The sequence below is a fragment of the Lygodium microphyllum genome, chromosome 14 (assembly GCF_053477565.2).
Source record: "Lygodium microphyllum isolate KBCC chromosome 14, Lygodium_microphyllum_v1.1.10, whole genome shotgun sequence".
Lineage (NCBI taxonomy): Eukaryota > Viridiplantae > Streptophyta > Polypodiopsida > Schizaeales > Lygodiaceae > Lygodium > Lygodium microphyllum.
The window spans coordinates 20,636,379-20,654,161 of record NC_141148.1 but is presented as its reverse complement, the minus strand read 5'-3'; the positions used below and the strand labels follow the sequence as shown (position 1 = coordinate 20,654,161).

At 40.9% G+C, this 17,783-nt stretch overlaps 1 protein-coding gene across 4 annotated transcripts; it reads left to right on the top strand.

The window, feature by feature from the left end:
• Positions 1–3,015: 3,015 nt before the first annotated feature.
• On the top strand, positions 3,016–16,881 carry LOC148025400 (cyclin-dependent kinase F-4-like). 4 transcript variants are annotated; one of them, XM_087692510.1, is made up of 21 exons: positions 3,016–3,307; positions 3,409–3,471; positions 3,560–3,764; positions 3,856–4,273; positions 4,358–4,436; positions 4,579–4,647; positions 4,785–4,874; positions 4,975–5,113; positions 5,259–5,361; positions 5,459–5,511; positions 5,638–5,704; positions 5,820–5,928; positions 6,018–6,083; positions 6,209–6,277; positions 15,320–15,404; positions 15,535–15,651; positions 15,744–15,781; positions 15,967–16,039; positions 16,123–16,201; positions 16,286–16,382; positions 16,475–16,881. In XM_087692510.1, the coding sequence occupies exons 4-21, from the start codon at positions 4,266–4,268 to the stop codon at positions 16,478–16,480; spliced, it is 1,347 nt and encodes a 448-aa protein (XP_087548636.1). In that variant the 5' UTR covers positions 3,016–3,307; positions 3,409–3,471; positions 3,560–3,764; positions 3,856–4,265; the 3' UTR covers positions 16,481–16,881. The 4 variants fall into 4 exon arrangements, with proteins under 4 accessions (XP_087548636.1, XP_087548633.1, XP_087548632.1 ...); XM_087692507.1 differs by having other exon boundaries at positions 3,018–3,307; positions 3,563–3,764; positions 16,286–16,881; XM_087692506.1 differs by having other exon boundaries at positions 3,018–3,307; positions 16,286–16,881.
• The last annotated feature ends 902 nt before the right edge of the window (positions 16,882–17,783 follow it).

Sequence of the window (17,783 nt, the reverse complement as noted above, 5' to 3'; positions counted from 1 at the left end):
GAGAGAGAGAGAGAGAGAGTGAGTGAGAGCTGCCAGGTTGCTATAGGAGACCATGGGAGTGGAGATCACATCGATTCACACAATTCTAGTGTGCATATGACACCTATAGGTGAGCTACCTCAGTTGTTTATATGACATAGATCGTGTTTGGAGTTTGCAGGAGCATGGGATTGAGAATTGAAGACAAACACATCGATTTAATGCCGTGATGTGTGTTTGCACAAATGGGATTGGATGGTCCAATTCCTAGAATCAAATGGTTCACTCAAGTCAGGAACATTCGATTTTCAAAATCGTAAACAGACTAGGCCATCTGTCCGATCACACATCCACACCAAAATTGGATCAGATGCTCCAAAATCGAAAATCAGAATCTAAGTCAAAAATCAAAAATTGAAAATTAGACGCATGATTCTAGGAATTGAACAAAAACTATCATAATCTAACTGATGAACATAACATAAATTTTGACATGCTCTGACCTAACTAAACTGTCAGTGTAACACTGTCATCAACTACCTGTGGATTGTTATGGCAGTCCCAAAGCAGTGTTAAATCAGTCCAAATGCTATGCCAACACATCAACCATCAAAACCAAGCATCAAAGCATGTTCATATGCCCGAAATGGAGCCTTTCCAAGTGCCAATGGAGGGGGAGAGATGCTATTGTGACTGTTAATGCTGAAGACACATATGGGAGGGTTGCGTGATTCCGCCAACTATAAATGCTGGTCCTGGGGCTGCAAAAAATGGTAGCCAAGCTTCAGAGGGGTCCGGTTAAAGCCAAGGAAGGCCTCAAACAAGCTCTAGCAAGTCTCGTTCAAAGGCAAGTGAGATATGAAGCAAGGGAGCTTCAATGGTGACTGCCCCAATCTTGTTTACAGCCTGTGAGACCTGAGAACTGAAGTAAACTCTGAAGAAAATGATCAAATACCTCTGATGTAATGCCCTGAAGGTGCCCAACAATGCCAGGAAGGTGCTCGAGAAGCTGGGGAGTGATGGGAGCTTGAAGGAATTGGATATGGCTGCCGGGAAGGAGACCCAATGCAAGTAGGGAGTCGATGGGATGCTGAGAATGCCATGAACCAAGCTCAAGAGTCGAAAAGCAAAGCTCTGATACCAGTTGAAAGGGAGCGATGGATCGAAGGTTGGACTCGAGAGCTATGGCGAGAGAGCAAGAGTAAGAAAGGGAGAGACTAGAAATGGGAACTCCAACAATCACAATGTGTGACCGGGCCTTCCTTTATTCAAACTGTCACTAAAAGAATAAAGAATAAAGTGATGGTGACAGGCGTCCGCCACCTGCAGTGTGCAATGGCGATGACTATCAATGTAGTAATACACGGGCGACTAGGCAGATGTGCCTTTACCCCCAACAATGAGAACTCGTTAATGCTAACATAGCATGTGTGCAATGAGCTCTTCTCCACTCAATTGGCACATTCCACATTTAGGAATAGTTGAGTAGTAGACCATAATCCACCCTTTTCATGACCACAAAACTCACTAAGAAATGAATCCCAAACATTTTAATGGGCTAGTCCTTTAATACACCCAGTGGTCTGAGGCTAGATCCTAGCTTTGGTATCAATGTTGTCCCTTTGCAACAAGGAGTCTCCTAGATCCTCCACTAGGAGGATGGCATGCTGCTCACCTCCTTCCCAAAACATGTTAACATCGAGCGCTCTTGCAGACATGATTGGTGCTTTAACGATGGCGGTGTTCTTTTGTAGGGTACAAAGTGATTGTTTGGAGGGGTTCTATCCTTTCCTATATCCAAAGCTTGAAAGTCTTCCAGAGGTTAGGACTACTCTTTAGCAGCATTCTTAGTGGTATAGCCACACTAGTTGAGGCTAATGTGGCGACGAGACCGGAATCCACTTTATTGTACTAGAAATAGTCACTTCCTCCATTGTGACTTCATTTTAGCCTGATCTTGGCTCCCTCCTTGTTTGGTTGTTTCAATCAAATGTTGGCTCCCCCCTTGCTTCGTTGGTTTTGAAGTTGTCTCTCGAGGGTGTGCTTGTGTATGAGATTTGATAACAGTGTTGTGTTGGATAACCCTACTGCACTCATATTATATGTGGCTTCTTGATCTCGTTATTCCACTCGAGCCTTTTGTATCCATTTCTTGACCTTACTCAAGTTGGTGTTCTACATTTGGTACCTCCAAATTATAGTGGTAGCCTTCTCTATGTGAGGGGCCTTCCACTTTTTGCACTTGATTCAATGTTTTTGGTTAGTAGTGTGATGAGCTACTCACTCCTCAATGTCACATGCTCCATCTTACTTTTTCCTCTTCTTTGAATCTTTCTCCTTATGATGGAGCCCTTTGTCATGGATGGTTTGATTATATTGATTTCAGTCTTCTTGCTCTAAGCCCATGTGATAGCATTCACGAGGATGGGTATGGTGTCCTCAGATGATTGTAATTTCTACACCAAAAAGACTTAAGGGGTATTAACGGGACAATAGCCTTGAATTGTATATATGAGAATAGTTTATGTCGACCTCAAAACCAAATATGAATTTTGAGATCATTTTTTGGGTATTGAAAACCAAAACCTGGTCAGATCAATAGGTCTTAAAAACCATATTTTTGAAATAGTAATATATTCGTCTCTTAATATGGCATTTGGTCGATGAGAAAATATATTTATCTCCTTGCCTCTATCGAATCCAAAATGAGTTTGACATAAATTAGTGCGGTTTTCAATTGAAACACCACTCAACCCATGCTCAAAAGTGAAAATTCTTTCCAAATGAAAACCAAAAATTGCTTCATGTGACATGGAGCGGTTCTCGATTTTCAACGCCTGAAAGTGGAAACCGGAAACCCCTAATGCATGGACCATGCTTGTCCAAACTCGGCACCAGCCGTCCTCGCCAAAGGTAGGGTATTGTCTTGTTAGCGATTTAGGATATCCGCTACTGCAACGAGAATAATAAAAATGGGTAGTTTATTTTTGGCGGATAAAATGTAAACGAAGAGACTGATTGCTATCGATCGATTGTGAACGTATTTGCTTTCTTAAAACCAAGCGTTTAATCGATTAATTTGTCCTCGACAGTGGATATCCGTGTCCCTTCCACGTCTCTTTCTCTCTCTCTCTGCGTTTCCTTCTCGCTCGCGCACGCTCTCGCCCTCGCCCTCACGCGCACACGCCAGCACTCCCTCGCCATAGCCTCGACCTCCCATATTCTACTGACATACACGCAGATAAACAAGATTCATTCGCACAGAAGCGGCACCTCGTCCTTTCCCTCAAATTTTCAGAGCTCGAGAGCTTCGCCTTGCTGCCTTCAGGTTTGGAAACAATTCTTGTTCTTTGTAATATTCAGAGATTGCGAGGACTCAGAACACGCCACCTAAGACATCGTTCTCTAATCCTTCCCTCTACCTGACAGCGGCTGTTCAAGCTATCCAAACGACACCGTTGCTTTGTTCTTTAGCGGATTCCGTGTCTGACGGTAAGTATCCTGATAGAATCTCTGCTTGTCAAGTTTACGCCCCCCTTTCTGTCTGCTTAAAATCTTGTCGTTTTCAATCTACATTCAGCAGTTTCACATTCACACAATGGATCTCTTGTCCGATCGCAAACGGAGGATTATACATGGACCTTGTGTGTCCTAAGCACATACGTGCAGGTTTTGCCAGTATCGAAGCTTCCTTTGCTGAAGAATGAAAGCATCTGTAGCGTGAATTCCTCTCTGCCTTAATCGAACTTGATTGGCGGATCTGATTGCCTCTGCAGTGTTGCGAGGTATGGAACGCATCAATTTGACAAAATTACAGGTATTTTTGACTTTGGAGACATTTTGTTGGTTTACAAATGTTACTGGTTTCTTATGTAGGTCTCTTTGAGCTTCAGCCTCGGTAAAGATGTCACTTTGCAACGAAACAGTGGAGGCTGAATCTCCTCCTGGCTTGGCTTTCCAGGCCGGTGTGGCTGCACTGTCATTTCACAGAAGGCCAGAATTAGCTTGGACTTGTGGATAGCCTAGGAGTCGGTGGTTTTTCAGGCTACTGATGATGACGATTTCCACCTTTGAGGCTGATGACTACCATCGTCCAGTTCTTCAAGCTTTGGTTGCTGCTTTCTTTACTAGGAGACGTTATAGTAGACTTGTTCGAATGTCAGGAGCCATTCAAGAGAAAATATACAACCGACATACCAACTTGACCATAGCAGATCTTCATTGCCTTGTTAATATGATTTTTGAATATATTTGACTAGGGTTCTTGCGATACTATACTTGACAAAATGCAGTGGTATGAGTAATTGTGCCCAGCTTTTAATTTAATATATTGGTGTCAATATGTATGGTTTTTCATCATTGGTGTTTTCTATGACAGCTATCAAGTTATTAAGCAGCTTGGGGATGGGACCTATGGGAATGTTTGGAAAGCATTAAACATTCAGACAAATGAGATTGTAAGTGACTGCTGTTATGTTATATGATGCTAATTATCCACATGCCCCTAGAGTCTGGGTTGTCTGGCATTCCACTCCAGTTGACTTAGCCTTTGTAGAGGTACCTGAAGGCCTCAATCAAATTAACAATCTGACTTGCCAGGTTGCTATCAAAAAAATGAAGAGGAAGTACTATTCATGGGAGGAATGCATGAATTTGAGAGAAGTAAAGGTACATGCAACTTTGTCTTTTTAAGCCCAGAAGATGATTGAAGACACTACTAGCTTAGAGTTTATGCCACTTTTGGCTGCTGGCCGAGTCTTTTCTTTTTTGGAGCCTCAGTTGATTCAATGCCTGTATCTGCGCAGTCCTTGCAGAAGCTGAATCATCCCCATATCATCAAACTCAAGGAAGTTGTGCGGGAGAAAAATGAGCTTTTTTTTGTGTTTGAATATATGGTATGGTTACAGTGGTGTTTATCCGACTTTATTTCAGGAGTCAAGTAATTTTACATTATACTGTTTTCCTTGACCAGTGGATGGTAATGGGTGGCTGTAGGAGTTCAACTTGTACCAGGTAATGAAGGACAGTGAGAAACCTTTATCTGAGGCGAAGATAAGGAATTGGTGCCTTCAAATTTTCCAGGCATTAGATTATATGCATTGCAATGGTTATTTCCATCGAGATTTGAAGCCAGGTATAAACTTTACACTCGGACCATTTTTATTTTGTTGGCCCTTCCATTTAGTGGCTGTACTGCAACGGCAGAGGATTGCTAATGTCAACAAGGCAGCTCTTATACTTATGGTTGGGTGCTTCTTTTGCTCATCTTTGTGCTGCAGAAAATTTACTAGTCACAGGGGACATTATTAAAGTAGCAGACTTTGGTTTGGCACGTGAGGTCCACTCAAAGCCACCATATACTGACTATGTTTCCACTCGATGGTATCATTTTTGGGTTCATTCATTTTAAAACATTTATGTTCAAGTTTTAGCATTACCAATGGCATGGCAATGTGGATATGTGACTACTTTTGCCAAGGTATCGAGCACCTGAAGTCTTGCTGCAAGCACGATCTTATGGTTCTGCCATTGGTATGTTTATGTTTATGTCTCAATTTATCAGTTGCACCTTCCCTGTTTTCTTTAGAATTGATAGAGAGTTTGGCAAGGCTTATCTTATCTAAGTACACATTGTACTTTTCTTTTGCACTCTTGTAGACATGTGGGCAATGGGGGCAATAATGGCTGAGCTTTTCAATCTTCAGCCTCTTTTCCCTGGCGAAAGGTAGGAGTATGGATCACTATGCAAGTGAATTGGGTTTCTAGACTTTGTTGCAGGTTGATTATGGAGCAAAGCCTAGATATTTTTTAGTTTGAATGATTTGTCTTTGGTTTTTCAGTGAATTGGATGAAGTATACAAGATATGCAGCATTATAGGTACGCCGAATCATCAAACATGGCCTCAAGGCATGGATCTTGCAGGTTCAATGAATTTCCGCTTTCCCCAGGTACGGTTTTTTCTTTTTCTCAGCTGACTCATTTTAGTCTTGCTGTGTTGTGAACTGACAATTTCAAAACTTTGTTATGTGATCTTCAGTTTCCAGCATCGCCTCTGTCTACGTTGATTCCAACTGCAAGTTCAGACGCAGTTGATCTTATAAGGGTACAGTGCATGCTGAATGCATGGCTAGTTTCAGCTTGTTACACGTTGTTGTCAATCTGCTCTATTATTTATATTCTGATTTTCTTCACAGCAAGGACTGACATGCATCTAAATGGGGTTTTCAGGCTTTGTGTACGTGGGATCCAGAGAAAAGGCCCACAGCAGCAGAGGCACTTCAGCATCCATTCTTCAAGGTGCTACCTTGTTCACTAATTCTAATATAGCATATGCTAGAAAATTACTTGTCAACTCTCTTATCACTTTACTGTGGCTTGCTTACGATTTTCAATAGCTTTGAGGGCTCAGTTGAAGCAGCAGTTGGATGCTTCAAAGTACTGGCTTACCAACTCTTTGTGAAGTATTGGACTTGCGTAATCATAGGTTATCAGACGAGCTAATTTAACTTTATTTAAGTGTCCTTGACTGGATTTTGTGGATTCAGTTACCACCTTAGACACAGGTCCAAACTCAAGTGTAATTGATCTAGAGATGGAACTGCAACTGAGGCTTAATTTTGAGTGAGGCACATGCATGAATGAGCTAGAATAGTGCTCAATCTCTCACATGAATTGAGCGAGATTCAACTGGCTTTAGTTCAATTGAAGATAGAAATTAGAATTGAATGAGAATCAGGACTCGTCTGAAACGCTGTGGTGAAGTGGATAGGAGCTCTGGTTCACTGAACCATTGGAATAATGCCCTGGTGTGTTTGGTGCACAGATTTTGGATTTTAAAACACAATGGATGGATCTGTGGTCCCTCATCTCCTTGAGCTTTATTGTATTCCATACCTCGCATTCTAAGTTTGTTCTTTGAGTGCATCCATTCATTTCATTTCATCTTTGAGCTCATTTGGTTTATTGTGTGTTGTTCATACACTGCATATTCTCTGCAAACTCTGTTGTATTCTCAAGGAATATGCATGATCAAACATGAAACCGGTCTTCCTCTTTATAGAAAGGGTAGTGGAGCCTTGTTGAACATTGGGTTACCACAATTTACAGCAAGCAATAAATGCATCAAATAAATCCTAACTTAAAAATTCAACACTTTTACTAGTTTTCTATATTGCCTCAAAGAAATTGAGATGAGTTGACACATTCGATTGGCCCCATAAACATTGGCGCCCCTTGTAGTATGCCTTTTCACTTAAATTCCAAAATCTTGTTGTGCAACCAAGAGAGGATTGGATCCCGAGGAAGGGAAGTCCTTGCCACAAACTCAATAGATACGTCCTCGAGTTTTTACTTCCTCTATTGAGACCGATCTAATTCTCTTATAACATTTGGAATATCTTTGCTGTTCTACGTAACCAACAACTATAAAATCCAATTGCTCCTTGATTTCACAATTAGGGAGGCTCAAATTGAATCCTTTTCAATTGCATGCAAATCAGCCCTCTGCCTTATAGTAGACCTTTGAAAACCCATTGAATTTGCTGTTCAATTGATAAAATTTGTATCCAGAAGCTTCCCAAAATATGGAGATATGCATGCACACATCCCAATGCAACCATTCAAACCCTAATCCTTACTGGTTTTCGACTTGAGTTCAATAATTCTCAATCAGCAACACATTGGATTTTATTTCCAAGCTTTAAATATTCCATGTCCACAATGAGGTTGCACATGCATATTTATTGAAACCAGTCTTCTTCCTCAAAGAGGGTAATTATAACTTGAGTTGACAATAATTACAGCAAGTAAATACATGTTATTGTCCATAGCAACCAACAAGCTTTCAAACCAATTTGCCCCTTGGTTTGCTTGGGGATTGGCCTTTAGTCTAATGCTTGGATGACAAATTTTGTCCCAAACTTAATGTTGGCTGGCTGGCCTCTTGAAATTCTCTAAAATTCTTGTATTTCAGCTGTTTTGTTGAATTTCAAAACTAGGGCTCCATTTCTTACCATTCTTCCCAGGATGGCTGGTAAATCCCAATTTTTGCTCTTAATTAGGTTTTAACAGCACAAATTCTTCAATTGCACCCTCTGGAGACTTAATTTGGTTCTCTTTTGAGAGAAGCTATGAATTGATTGAGAGAATTGAGAGGAAGCTAGAGAGAGAAATATTAGAGTCTCATTGCCAAAATTGGCTAAAATTAAATGTTGCCTTGCTATGAATAACTAATTGATTGCAGCCCACCATTAATAGGAGCCCTACATGCAGTCACTTATCCTTATGGGCCCCAAACTTCTTGTCACTTGGCTGTAGACAGCTTATAGAGGTTGTCACTTACCTTCAATGGCCTCCCGGCCAGCTGGGGGCAGCTCTTTGACACCCTCCAATGGTTGGGCTGATCACCAATGGCTGGAAAATTGCGGCAACAACTCTCTCTTCCTTTGCCAATCTCCACCATACTAGAATGAGGCTGCAATAGTCCCTATAGCCTTTCCCTCACTTGCATGGGAAGGTTTTGACAAGTGGCATCCTTTGAATAGCATTTTTCGGCAATTTCAGCTCAATTAAACTAATTTTCAGAAATTTCATCTCAATTAAACTGATTCTCAGAATATGTTAATTTTGAGAGTTAATTTAATTTTTACTTTTTGCTCAGAAAAGTACTTGTGCCACCCAACTAGGCCAACTTGTCATCCAAGCAAACTTGAGCATTATTAGCCCCTGAATTAGCATTAACTAATTGATTAATGCCCAGTTCCTCATGTCATCTTTGACATTAATGGCTAATAAAACCCTCTAGGTCAAAATTTGGCACTAGGTACTACCTACTACTTGCCAAGGATAACTTATTACAACTTTTGCCTTTGACATCCACTAATTTCTCAAGGTCCTTGGTCCATCGTTGTGAAATGTCTAACTTGCACATCACATGTGCACCTCACATTTGCACATTTGATTAGGAGTTAATAAAATGCTAAGCAAAGCATCAAAATTTCACGTCCTCGTGATATTTACCCTTAAAACATAGACTTGTGCTGCATTTAATGCAATTACCATTGCATCCACAACATTTGCTATTGTTGGACACACCTCAAATGCTCTTGCTTGCCAAACAGTAGGGTTGTCTTGTTGTTCTAGCCTTAATTAATGCAGCAAAATAGGTGGCCTTGTTGACAACCACCCTTGAACCCTCCCTAAATTAGGTCGCCTTGCTGTTACAATGCTCAAGCTGTTGTGATTTGCTTAGAAATTGATCTCTTTCACCTTTGATAAAGCCTAGAATAGCATCACACAGCCTTGGATGGCTCCCAAATAGAGTTGATTGTCAAGTGTCCAATTTACCCATGCAAACGCGGCCTCTAGCCTTAATTTCCAGCCAATAATAATTCCAATTGGATTGCAAAGTACATGGCCTCCATGAATAGCTCCAATTTTAACCTCTTTAAACTTGAAGTTTTGAAAGTTTCCATAAACTTTAGTCTAGGACTAATAGCCATTTAAATCCCCATCCCCCACGACACCAAAAGTTATTTCCAAGGGGCTATCTAACGTCCTTGGACAAGATGTGACTCAAGTGTCCCATTGGCACTTGTCCACCAGACCTTTGTCAGTTTTCCTTATTGTCCAAGCCAGTATTATCTATTGACATTACATACATTCAACTTAATCTCACATGTGCACAACTTAAGTATCCCAATTTGAGTATCTCAAAACCCAAGAGCATTAAGTTAAACATTCATGTCCTATATAAACTCATCATACGAAATATAAGCTAGGAAAAGAGCATAGGTAGCAAGTTTGTGGTGATGGCTTGTTATGCCATGGTAGGTAGGTGTCAATTGGGTGACAAAATGATGGATGGGAATTTGGACCAAGTCCACGTTTAGTTGGACTAGATATTTTCACAACTTTGCTAGTGGCCAAATTAGTAGGCCATTGGATTAGACATTAGTAGAACAAAGATTTTGTCAACCTACTCCCCAAATTTTCCAAAGGCTTTTTTTGTTTGTTTTTTTCAGCTTCAATGAAGGTTTTAGCAAGATTCGTATAGGAATTGCAAGCGTGTTAATTTCCATGGATACCATGTCAAAAAAGTGCGGAGCAGTGGAAACCAAGAGATGTTCCTAATAGAAATTGCAAATTGTGGAAAGTTACAATCCAAGTCCACCACTCTTGCATATGGATGAGGCTCAGAGGTCCCACCACAACCACCCTCTCAATCTCCCTCTTTGGCATTGGGAAAGTCTTGAGGGCTGAGGTCTTGGCGGCCTTTGCCTTGGCTGCAAGGCCCAAGTCAGAGTTTGGTTTGAAGATGACGATGAGTTGTCAGAAGAGTCTTTACCCTTCTATTGCTGCTTTTCCTCCTTTCGGTTTGCCACTAGTTTTTTGGAATCTTTTCAGAGATGCCCGTTCTTACCACAATGGTAGCACTAACTTTTTGTCTTTTGCTGCTTGGGACCCCTCTTTGAAGCGGCAAAAGCCTCTTGCTTGCTTCCAGACAGAGATGGTAGCCTCCTTTGTAAATGCAAAGAAGCCTTATGCTCAAGCAACATAGAGACTATATGATCAAAACTGATAGGTGTCACCGATGTTTGGGCTTGTAGGGCATTAGCCACCCCATTAAACTTTAGAGGTTGCTTGTAAAGAATAGTCCCCTCAAGATGGGCTTTGGGACATGTAGACCGTTAGTTGTGAAGCTGATTGAATCACCTTAAGAAGGAATGATTGAATCATATCTATTGTCTCAAACTTGATATTACATAGAGGGTTATAGCTTTGCATGGTCGATAGGGCCTCATACATAAGATATAACTTTACCTAGATCTTAGATGTCTTGCAAGAGGTAATTGTTAGGACTTCTTTGGAGATGCATCAAAGGAGCCGAGTATACTCGGGCATCATCATTGTCCCAAGTAAGAACTACCTCGTCGTAGATGTCTTTGTCCTAATCATTTGGAATAGGAGAGGGTTTTCGGGGATGCAAGATCGCACCTAAAATGATGTACTGGATGTGCTTCTACACAAACCAAGCTTTCATGATAGCACTCTATAGGTAAGATATTCGGATCCCTTGAGCTTAGCATCCATGTTGCAACATGGAGGAGCCGATTAGGTGAAATAGTTCAAGCAAAACTTTTCAAAACATGGAGAGATGAATAGATACGAAGAGATTGTAGTGGCAAAAGCACGACGATTGACAATTGTGATCCATCCTTTTCGATCAGGCTGAAGACGCAAACTTGCTGAAAAGGCAGGTTGAAGATGATAGAGGAAGGACAAGCATGCGAAAAAAAAGTTCAAAATGATTACAACAGCAAGATGCCAGCTGTAGAAGCAAAGATGGTAGTAGATCTTTTAGAAATGCAGGCTGGACAGCAAAAATGCAAAGCTGGTAGCAAAAATTGCAGGCTGCAATAGGCCTCTTGGTGGCTGAAAATTGCTGCTCAACAGTAGAAACTGGGCTTGCCTGAATTAGAGCAACAGCAAACAAGAGTTTTTGGAGGAGTCTAATGAGCAACAAACCTGAAAAGATACTACTGATAGAAACTGCGATGAATGCAAAGAACAGAAAAGAGCAGCAAGAACATAAGAACTCAAAGAGAATAGACTTGGGGACATGGAATCCATAAACCAAGGCTCAAGAATAGTACAATGGCACAAATTGAGTGTGTGGCCATCATGGTGCAATTGAAACTGGCCTTCCTTCTTGGCAAGGGTGGTGAAAACCAAATTTAACTCAAATTACAGCAAGCATGAAATACACAAATCGGGAAATTCATACTTTACTACTTAATCTTGGCCAGTTGCCTCAACAATTGGCACGCCTTGTGGTATTCCTTTATTTTGTATTGCTATAAGATTGAAGTACACTGAGATATAGGCTAATCTCCTTCAATCTTCAATACAAATGGTTGTCATAAATGACAGATATTGCTTGGGCACAAATTACCCCTTGATTGTACAACAATTCAGCTTTAGTTTGGGTCTTCAATCTCTCGCATGTAGACCACAATAATTTGGGAATGGGTTACCCCTCACATCAATTGCAAATTAATGCCTTCAGCTGTATTGAGTACTTGGGTCTTCAGTAACTGCGCATGGATTCGAAGGTGGTTGTGGAAACCCTAATGGCTGCTGCAAATTAGGGTTTTAGCAGTAATTTCTTTGGTTGCTCTTCACCAGTGGTTGGAACATGCTGAGAATTGCTAAGGGAATGTCAAAGGATGAGAGAGAGAATCGGATAAAAGGAGTATCTTTTGAACGATAGCTTTGATGGCAATTTTGATGGTGCCAACAGCTTTGAAAGGAAGGGGGGGCGCATATATTTCTATGATAGGCCAACCCTCCTTTTCTTTTGTTGCCTTTCACTAAGGTGAAGAAGGAAACTCGTTGCCTCTATCTTATCGTGTTGTGTGAATATTTGTCGCGTTTCTTAGAGCTCATTTGGCAATGGCTCCTTCCTCTCTTAGCCTCTAAATGTTGGAATGACCTTAGCTAGTGTGACAAGTGGTAGTCTCTTTTGCCACTTGGTAGCCTTCTAAATGTAATTATCAGCTTTGAGTAATTAATTTTTAAAATTTAAATTTTAAAAATTAAGTATTATCCATTTAATCTTGCTCAAGGACTAGCTAGTGCCCATTCACAATAAAAGTGCTAACCCCCATGGGACATTTTATGGTCCCAACATTAATTGGTCTTGAGCTAGCATTAATTTATTAGTTAATGCTTGGCCCCAAAATGTCACCATCGGACATTTAATGGCTTGGACCCCAAACTGACACCAAGTACCTACAAGTACATGTCATGTATGACTTTGTACAACTTTTGCCAATGTCACTCACTATTCACTTGGGTTACTTAAGCTGTCAACATGACTTAATTGACTTGCACTTCACATGTGCATCTCACATGCGCACAACTTAATAATGCCAAAGCTAAGCATTAAAAATACACGTCCTCATGACAAGAACAAGTTCCCTCCCTCTCCACGAAGAAGCAAGCATGTTGTAGGATAATTATTTGATGTTTGAAAGATAGTGGAGGAGCAACATACTATAAATAGGCTAAAATAAATATACATAAAAAACCAATCGACCAATGTCTCTAGGTGAAATAAATTCAATTGGCCAACTTAAAGTGGCACAATTATAAAAATGAAATGCACAATGACAATAGGTACTGGCCCTTACAATAAACACTTTGGCACCAATGACATGTACACTACTAACATACCTTCCAAAGATGATGGGGCCACAATCATACAGCCAAAATGAAATACTAGAGGGGGCGGCTTGGAAGTGGGACCGCGAGAAAAGGGTAGTGTGCACTACATGGCTAAGGGGAAACAAAAATCAAAGAGGTGGCGGCGACATGTGGTTGTAGGTATTTAAGATGAGACCACGATGGGAAAGACTAGTGCAAGAAGGGCCTTGTTGGAAAAGACCCCAAAAGATTTGGAGGGGCCCAAGACTTAAGAATGTGAGGTTTGCATGCAGAGGGAGGGAGGAGGAAAGAAAGAGCTTCTACATTGTTGGGTGTCAATTCCATGGGAGGAGGGAAAATATTTTTAATTTCCAAGCAATATGAGACACTTTGAGAACTAAATTTGAAATGGATAAGCTAGCTTTGGAGTCTATGGCCATTCTTGCAACAAAGGAGAGGGCTAAAGCCTAGCAAGGTTCAAGAACTTTTTTGAGTTCATGATGGAGTTTAGGGGTGCTCAAAAGGTTTAGGAATTCTGTGTAGTGTGTTGCAAGCATCTTGCTCATTTTCCTTGCTTGCTTTTTGGCTTTGGTTGGTTTTCTTCACTTGTTTTTTGGTAATCTTTGGACCTCCTCCTCCAACATCCCTTAGTTGAGTTTATTCAATCTCATTCCATCTCTAAGGTCATTTGTTAGTTGCGGGGTTTCTCACGTACAATTGTGTTTTGTTTGCAAACCCTAGTGTATTCTCACTAGTGGTTCCTTGATAACATTGGTAGAGACTAGTTATCCTAGAGCTAGAGTAAAAAGAATAATAATTTACATAAGAATTTGGTAGGGAGTTTGGCTTTTGTAGCCCAACAATTTGATTGTGAGATACCGTGGGTCGTTTAAAAACATTATAGATTGGGCTTATTTTTTTTGGGCCCAAGCACAAAATGTTGTGGCTTTTGAAGCACTCATTTAGCTTGGCTGTCTTGGCAATTGTGTCGGTTACACATTATGATGGTTTGGTGTAAGTTACACACCATTCCGATATGCAGCCTCTTGAGAGTTCAACTTATAAACGATGAGTCTAAAATGAACGACAAAGATTAGTACATAGAACAACCATTTTCTAGCTTCCCATGTCATGGGGTTGTAAATTTTCAATGGTATCCATTGGAATAATTACGTTGCGCACATGTGTGGTGCATGTGTGAATAAGCTGGAATGTGCGTCACAGTGGCATGCAGACCGTAGCTTAAATAGTGGGGGATGTTGGCATGAGTTGTGGTGGATAGGTGCGAGTGGTTGCTTGGTGTCAGATCTTGGCCAAAGACATTGAATATACCCTTGGAAATGACTTGTGGTGTCATAGGGGTTAGAGAGCTAAAAACATTTAATGCTTTGTAATAAGGTTAATGAAAGTCTGAATGCTTCTAAGTTCATATAGCTTAGGAATTTAAATTGGGCTGGGCAGGGCTAAACAAATTTCGTTTTCCACAATTATGAATTGCTGCAAATTCAATTCTTGAGGCTGAGTTATGCATGCTATGGTAGCCTGTTGGGAGCAAATTGGGCTAGTTGGACAGCCGTAGAGAGGCTTTGGACGGGTGACTGCTGATCTGGAGGTTTCCAGTGGCTGGCTATCATTTTGCTGCTGATGACCTGATCCTGAGACATCTCAGCTGTAGGTGATGCGATTTTGGGCATCATCTGCTGCAGGTGACCTGATTTGGAGGCTTCTGGGTGGCTGACAACTGCTTTTCATGCTCCTTTCCTGCTTGGAATTGAAGAATTCTCTCATTTGCTGCTCATCTTTCTTTCTCCTTGAATCAGGGAAATTACCATCCTTGCAAACAAGGCAGGGTGTTGTCATCCCATATTGTCCTAGTCCCATACCGTCCCCATGTCAGAGCCCCCTCTCACAGTGATAGGGGACGGCAATGGCTGTCCCCCTCCCTGTCCCCGTCCCCATTCCTATCCCTGCCCCCAAAATCTGTCGCATGCCACTATGGCACATGGCTTTGTCTACTGCATCTGTGGTTTTATAAATCTGCATGTTGCTTATCTAAATGCTTTCAAAAGTTCCGCTTTCAGTCAATCTAGTTCAATATCATATTATTTTAAAGATTTGTAAAGCTTATTGAAGATGGTGCAGAGAAAAACAGCAGAACATATGTATCTCCCTCCAAGGATGTATTATCACAAAGCTAACTTTGTGGGCAATTATTCAAGTAAGCAAACAAGCATCTTCTAATCATTTGTTTGTTTTCTGTTATTGTGCCATGTTGCAAATAGCCTCAAGTGCTTCTTAGTTGACTTGAAATATTAACCAAATTGACTATCTTCTGTGAACGACACCAGTGGCACACAATGGACTTGTAAATGAGGATGGAAGTGATGCATGGGTAGTGGATGAGGACCTAAATACAGAATTGTCTGTAGGCTGGAATGCTCCAAAGAAGCGGACCTTGTTTCCAGGTATATTGAAACTGCAATTGGTTTTATTCTGTCTTTCTGTGGTTAGCTTCTGAAATAATCTCTGACAAGTTTGTTCATATTGGTTGATTCAGGAACAGACTCTGCCCCAAAATCACAAGCTATCAAACAGGTATATTTGAGTAATGCATTTTTTGCTGGCCAGTTGCCAGCTTGTTTTGATGTGAGTAGTTTGTTTGCTACAGTCAACTCCCCATGCGACATAGGTTTTTGTAGATGTCCTCTAGTCTGAATGAAGTGGGTATTATGTCTAGCCTTGATAACATATAAATTTTCATTCATCCACTTGAAAAACAGGGGAAGGGTGTAATGCCATCATTAATTGATACAACGACAGTGACTCAAGGACATCCACCAACACTGTTGCGAGGTTTGTTAAGGTTCATCCTCATGCTTTTTAAGATGAAAAATGTTTGTTTGGATGTTGATCTATTATTACTCATCGCTGTACAGCTGCAGCCCCAAACACAAAGTTGGTTCCTGCTATTGTCCCTGTGAAGGCATCTCTGCCAGCAGCCTGCACTGCTAACAGGTAATTTTCCTGGGTATGCCAGACGGACCCTAACTCTGTCCTTGCCTCTTAAAACTTGGTCTGATGGGAAATGCCTGTAAACAGGCAATCAATACAGCCAGCAGTGGCAGTGCCTCCAACTGCTGTTACTTTCTCGACTCTGCAACCTAGCATTCGGACTTTCCTCGCTGCCCCTGTAAATGTGAGCCAATTCCAGCATGGGTTTCCTTCTGGCATTTATCGTCTCGATAATTGTGTTACTGCACATCAGTACTGATTGCAACATGTTCTCAGATATGAGGAATCCAGCTTTTCATTGATCAGCACACTGCTTCATATTACTCCTGAGAAAAATTTCCTGCTGCTTGGTTGGTATTGTATCGATCTTCTAAGTAATGTAGACCATAGTGTGTTGGCTTAGGTGTTGGAATACTTTTAGTAGTCTGCTAGCAGGACAAATTCTGGTATTGCTGAAAAAATTCTGTTGTAGTTTATGTTGTAGTGTAGTTGGCTTGGTGTGGATGGTATCCCTTTTCTGAATATATCCTGGTGTTGTGAGATGAAGAATGTAGATGTTGGTATCTCAAGGCAATGCTGATCTGCAAGGAATTTGTGTACTGCAATAGCTGCATGTTTGATATCTCCAAACCTTTTGCCTGTTCTTTTATCTAGACTCACACTTGAATGCCTTTATTAGTAAACGATTTTGGATGGCACTTTTAAGTGTAGCAGATGTTAAGAGTTTCTGCTGTAGTGTGTGTGCATGCACAAGCGTATAACCACTCGTTTCTGAAGTAAACCAGAGCATTAGTGTGGGGGGGGGGGGGAACTACGAGGGCTGTGCACCCCATTGTCTCCCACTGAATAATGTAATGTATTTAAAAGAGGTCTCTGTGCACATGCATTGGCAAAGGAGTGCTGAAGGATTGAAACGGTGGTTTGTTAAAGGGAACTGTATGCTAAGGGCTAATGTGGTTGTTGCTCCTGAGGATTGTACATGTGATAGCATGCATGTGGCTTCATGTTTGACGGTTGATTATCAATACAGAGAATTCTTATCTCACATCCCAGTGTTTGCAAGCGAGGGGTTACTTTTAGCAAGAGATGTACTCTCCACAAAGTTTATTATGGAAAGATGGAACAAAAGATGCATTTGGCAAATTGAATGGAAAACGTGTGTGCAAGGACTTTTCAGGAAATATACACATCTCTTTAGCTTTAATAGAGTGGGTTAATACTTAACATGGAAGAAAAGAAAGGAGGTAGCAAAAGTTTTATAAACCTGTTTGTGCTTTTTTGATACCAAAGAAAAATAAAGTAGTAATGCCCATAGAGATTAACATTCAACAAGAACGTACTAGCCTCCATAGACATCAATCCATGTAAGAGCAGTTATTCCACTTGCAGCAGTCATAAAGTCCTTTAAAATGCATAATACACGCAAGCAACTCATTTGGTGGCCGGTTTTACTCCCTTAAATGTAGTAATTCTGTGGGACATCTTCATGGTTGTGGCTTCCTGAATCAAGGTTGAAGGACATAACCTATTATGTATTTTGCTCCCAATCATTATTTCTTGAAATGAAAAGTGGATAGCACTTGCC

What these genes read in the sequence shown, in the direction of transcription:
- LOC148025400 (XM_087692507.1), top strand. An exon ending in TGAATTTGAGAGAAGTAAAG is followed by an intron (nt 4,648 to 4,784) that starts GTACATGCAACT and finishes GTATCTGCGCAG; the next exon opens with TCCTTGCAGAAGCTGAATCA. An exon ending in ATCTTATGGTTCTGCCATTG is followed by an intron (nt 5,512 to 5,637) that starts GTATGTTTATGT and finishes GCACTCTTGTAG; the next exon opens with ACATGTGGGCAATGGGGGCA.